General features: G+C 37.0%; 1 protein-coding gene across 2 annotated transcripts in view; it reads left to right on the forward strand.

Annotated features, from left to right (window-relative positions):
* Nucleotides 1-5,131, forward strand: part of HIBCH (3-hydroxyisobutyryl-CoA hydrolase) — a 119,601-nt gene that overhangs the window by 27,336 nt on the left and 87,134 nt on the right. For both annotated transcript variants that reach the window (XM_011936451.1, XM_011936452.1), the window contains exons 5-6: nucleotides 1,697-1,777; nucleotides 4,403-4,455. In XM_011936451.1, the coding sequence (XP_011791841.1) occupies nucleotides 1,697-1,777; nucleotides 4,403-4,455 (134 nt within the window). The remainder of the gene's footprint in view (nucleotides 1-1,696; nucleotides 1,778-4,402; nucleotides 4,456-5,131) is intronic.

Genomic DNA, 5,131 nt, shown 5'->3' on the forward strand with positions numbered 1-5,131 from the left:
GCCAATATAGTGAAACCCCGTCTCTACTAAAAATACAAAAATTAGCTGGGCTTGGTGGCGCATGCCTGTAACTCCAACTACTTGGGAGACTGAGGCAGGAGAATTGCTTGAACCCGGGAGGTAGAAGTTGCAGTGAGCCAAGATTGTGCCACTGCACTCCAGCCTGGATAACAAAGCGAGATTCTGTCTCAAAACAGACAAAAAACAAACAAGAGAATTCTAGAGTTAGTGTAAAAGTCGGTAGACAACATTTTGTGTGTAATACTTTCCTGTAAAGGAGGAAACATATTTATGAAGTGTTTAGTTTGTGTTTTAATAGATAAATCTCAAAGGATTTAAAGATAGGAAAGGCATATGAGTTGCAGTATATAGAAGAGGAAACTTTGTTAGCAGTCTTGAGATTGACTGGAGGAAGAATATGGTAGGAGATGTGAACTCTGGGTAATAGAAGATTGCAATAGAAGTGAAACCATTTGATAGTGTTCACTATTCAGTAGATATTTACTGAGCATTTGTTTTTTAAGCCAGGTAATGGTATGCTGTAGCAATGTCTTTGAGAAGTTACATTTCTTTTGATGTTAGTAAATAAGAATGTCAGTGTATTATTTACCTGTCTAGCCTCACCTTTTCCCTTTGCCCTTTAGTCTTTTAAAACTGTTTGATTCTTGATTTTACTCTTCTTTCTTGACTTTGAGGCTTTGTAGGGTACTGCTTCCCCTACTCAGAATTTTTCTTCCTGTCATTTTCTAGGAAATTCCTATTTACCTTTTCAAACTTGGCTTAGGGTTACCTCTTCTAGGAAGCCTTCTTTTAATTAATTACACATCTCCTGCTCCCATTCTCACAGCACCCCAATTCTTATAGGAGAAAGAATATGTTTTAGTATCAATCTGAACTCCAGGACAGCCATCTTGTGTTGCTGTCTTTATTATCTGCAACACCTAAAACATTACTTGGTATGTAGTAGGTGCTCAGTAAATGTTTCATGGGGGAAATGAATGTGACAGAAATATTTAAGGATATGGGATACGTTGTAGTGCTATACACATAGATGTATAATACATTTTGTATTAAGATATATTACCAAAAGAAATGTATGTCTAGCAAATGTTAAGTGCTAGAGAAAACAATCAAAAGAAAATGTGGTTTGCTGCAATATATTATTATTTTTTTTAAAGAGACAGGGTATCACTCTTCTGTCCAGGCCAGAGTACAGTGGTATGATCCTGGCTCACTGTAGCCTCAGTATCCTGGGCTCAAGTTATCCTCCCAGCTCAGCCTCCTGAGCAGCTGGGACTACAGGCACGTGGCACTGCAGCCAGCTAATAAAACATGTTTTGTTGAGTCTCACCAGGCTGGTCTCAAACTCCTGGCCTCAAGGAATCTTCCCACCTGGTTTCTCAAAGTGCTACAATTACGGTTTGAGCCACCATGCCCAGCCTGTAATTTCTAATCTAACATTTTGTAAGAAGCATGGAAAACAAGAATAGGAATTTTTGCCTCAAAGCTTTGACACTGGACTATGGATCTGTGACTATAATATAATTTCTGTGGCAGGGGCAACTTCAAAACTTTAACAAGTCATTTTAGAGTACTCCCTTTCCCCCAGTATTTAATTATCATAATACTTTTGATCTAGTTGACAACGTTGACTATTAAATCGTTTTTTTTTTTTTTTGTAATCTTCCCTTCCTAGTGATCTCGGAAGCTGAAAAGGCAAAACAGAATATGGCTCCAGTTTTCTTCAGAGAAGAATATATGCTGAACAATGCTGTTGGTATGTGTGTTCTGCTCAGAGCTTTGGAAATGGAATAAAGAAATGAGGTGGACAACCGGGTGCGGTGGCTCACGCCTGTAATCCCAGCACTTTGGGAGGCTGAATGGGTGGATCACCTGAGGTCAGGAGTTTGAGACCAGCCTGGCCAACATGGTGAAACCCTGTCTCTATTAAAAATGCAAATATCAGCTGGGTGCGGTGGCATGTGCCTATAATCCCAGCTACTTGGGAGGCTGAGGCAGGAGAATCAGCTTGAGTCTGGGAGGTGAAGGTTGCAGTGATTCGAGATCACACCACTGTTGCCAGGCTTTGTTTTTAGCCTGGGCAACAAAGCAAGACTCCGTCTCAAAAAAATATCAGTATGAGAATATGGATTTCTGATCATGTGGTAGCTTTAGCTTTCTTGGGGGAAAAACCTTGGGTTCCAGTTTTCTCTATAAAATGAAGTATATAGTATCGTTTCCTAATTCTTAGAGAACTTGGGAATAAAAATTTCTTTATATTCAAGGTTCAAGGTTTCATTGGAGGTGAAGCAGTGTTTTTATCAAGCATGTGTTTCAAAAGTTAAGATACAGGAAGTAACATAATAAATACTTGTGTACCCTCTAGCCCAGAATTAACAGACATCAATATTTTATTTTTGCTTCATGATTTAAAATGTCTTCAAAAGAAATATAATACTGCAAGTCTGGAAGTTACATTTCAGTTCATTTTTTTGCTTTCCTCAGTGCCATTACTTTCCCCAGAAGCAACCATTTATCCCTCCTCAAAAACAACCATTGTCATTAATTTTCAGTGTATTCTCCTAGACCATATTTGACATTTTTACTAAATACTTGTGAACTAAAAGATTTTAAGTAAGAATTTGATTGAATATGTGATATTAAAGTATTTTGACATAGTTGAAAAAATAAATTCAGGTTTTCTCATGTGCCTTTTAGACAAACATATTTATATATTGGCATAAAAACATGAATTAATATCTAGTAGATTAAACACATGGGGATATATATGTTTTTGTAAAAACATGAATTGATGAAAATAATTACTATGATGAAAAAAGCTGTGCAATAATTTAACATTAAAGTATTTAAAATAGTAAAACATGTTTATTTTAATTTTATTATTTATTTATTTATCTATTGAGACAGAGTCTTGCCCTGTCACCCAGGCTGGAGTGCAGTGGTGCGATGTTGGCTCACTGCAGCCTCTGTCTCCCAGGTTCAAGTGATTCTCCTGCCTCAGCCACTTGAGTAGCTGGGATTACAGGCATGCACCACCACACCCGGCTAATTTTTGTATTTTAATTAAGGACAGGTTTCACCATGTTGGCCAGGCTGCTCTCGAACTCCTGACCCTAGGTGATCCACCTGCCCCGGCCTCCAAAAGTGCTGGGATTACAGGCGGGAGCCACCGCACCTGCACCTGCGGTGTATAAGTTTATAAGTTTAAAGACAAAATAGAAATACAAAACATTGTATCATATTTTATACAGCAAAGTAGACAAATAGAGGCTGCCATTTTTTGAACTCTCCAGTTCTTTTTGTTTTTTAGCTTTTATTTTAGGTTTGAACGAAAAGATTTTTACTTTGTGTTTAGAAATTTACATAAATACTATCTTACTGTGTATACCATTCCATAAATTGTTTTTAACAACATGGAATATAACTGTTCTGTGGTATCCAATATTATGATTATATCCCACATTAATTATCTGTTCTACATATTTAATGGATATTTTAGCTTCCAATAGTTACTGACATAGATAGTTGTACTCTTGTATGTGCTCCCTTATTTCCCATGCACAAAAGTTTCTCCAGAAATAATATGTAGAATGGATAGATCATAGTGTTTATGCATCATTACTTGGTTTTCAAATTCTTTAAGATGCGTTTTCTACATGTCTTTTGTCTTGGCTGCTGTTGGACTTTGGGTCTTCCATATGAATTTTAGAATTGTTTTATCTGGTTTCACAAAAGTTTCTACTGAGATTATGATTAGACTTAGAATGAATTATGGGTTAATTTGGAGGGAGTTGACATCTTTGAGACTGAGTCTTCTCAACCATAATTTGGCATAGCTCTTCCTTTTTTTTTGTTTTTTTAAAGATAGGGTCTTGGTCTGTTGCCCAGGCTGGAGTGCAGTGGCATGATCACAGCCCACTGCAGCCTCAGCCTTCTATGCTTAAGTGATCAAGTGTTCCTCCCACCTCAGCTTTCTGAGCAGCTGGGAGCACAGGTGTTTGCCACCACACCTGACTATATATTTTTTAAGAGATGGGGTTTTGCTGTATTGCTCAGACTTGTCCCGTACTGCTGACCTCAAGCAATCCTCCCACCTTGGCCTCCCAAAGAGCTTAGATTACAGGTGTCAGCCACCACACTGGGCCCTGGTTTTTTGTTTAAAATCAAAGATTAAGTTGTTAAATGATAACGAATAGATAGGATTGTGTTGGATTGACATTTAAAAATACGTATTTTATAAGCCATACATTTAGTCATCTTTGGTGTTTCTTGCTAAAATTTCCTAGGGAGAATCTTGAGTATATATAATGTGGGTTTTTTTTTAGAAAAAGGTAATGTATTATAAACACTGTAACTAAAATTACAGCTCTATTTCTTTCAGGTTCTTGCCAGAAACCTTATGTTGCACTTATTCATGGAATTACAATGGGTGGGGTAAGTAGACTTTTTACTCTGATCATTGATGTGAGTTGTATTAAAAAGAAGTTAATAATTATTAGGCAGAAATGAGCTGATGAATGTAATATAATAGACCTCATTGAAACATAATTGTGTGGATTTTGGATCCTGACAGATTTGAGATATAATATTTGCTTGTAGCAGTTTTAGACTCCCAGCCCAAAAGAATATTTTCTGTTCTTAATTATGTTATATGGCTGGGCATGGTGCCTCACATCTGTAATCCCAGCATTTTGGGAGGCCAAGGTGGACGGATCACTTGATGTTAGGAGTTTGAGACTAGCCTCGCCTACATAGTGAAACCATGTTTCTATTAAAAATACAAAAATTAGCTGAGCATGTGATCTCAGCTACTCAGGAGGTTGAGGCACGATAATTGCTTGAACCCAGGAGGTGGAGCTTGCAGTGAGCTGAGATTGCACTACTGCACTCCAGCCTGGGTGACAAAGTGAGACTGTCTCAAAAATATATATATATATACACACACACACACATACACACATTATATGCTATTTTAATTTTTTGAATTAGCAAGTTTTTTTAAGCAATGGAAACTTTTTATCTTTTAATATGTAGAGCCTTTTTTCTACTTAAAAATAAACTTTTCAGGAGCTTCAGAAGAGAAACTAGAATGTTGAGTTTTTTTTTTTTT

This window comes from Colobus angolensis, unplaced genomic scaffold, assembly GCF_000951035.1.
Source record: "Colobus angolensis palliatus isolate OR3802 unplaced genomic scaffold, Cang.pa_1.0 Scaffold153, whole genome shotgun sequence".
Classification (NCBI taxonomy): domain Eukaryota; kingdom Metazoa; phylum Chordata; class Mammalia; order Primates; family Cercopithecidae; genus Colobus; species Colobus angolensis.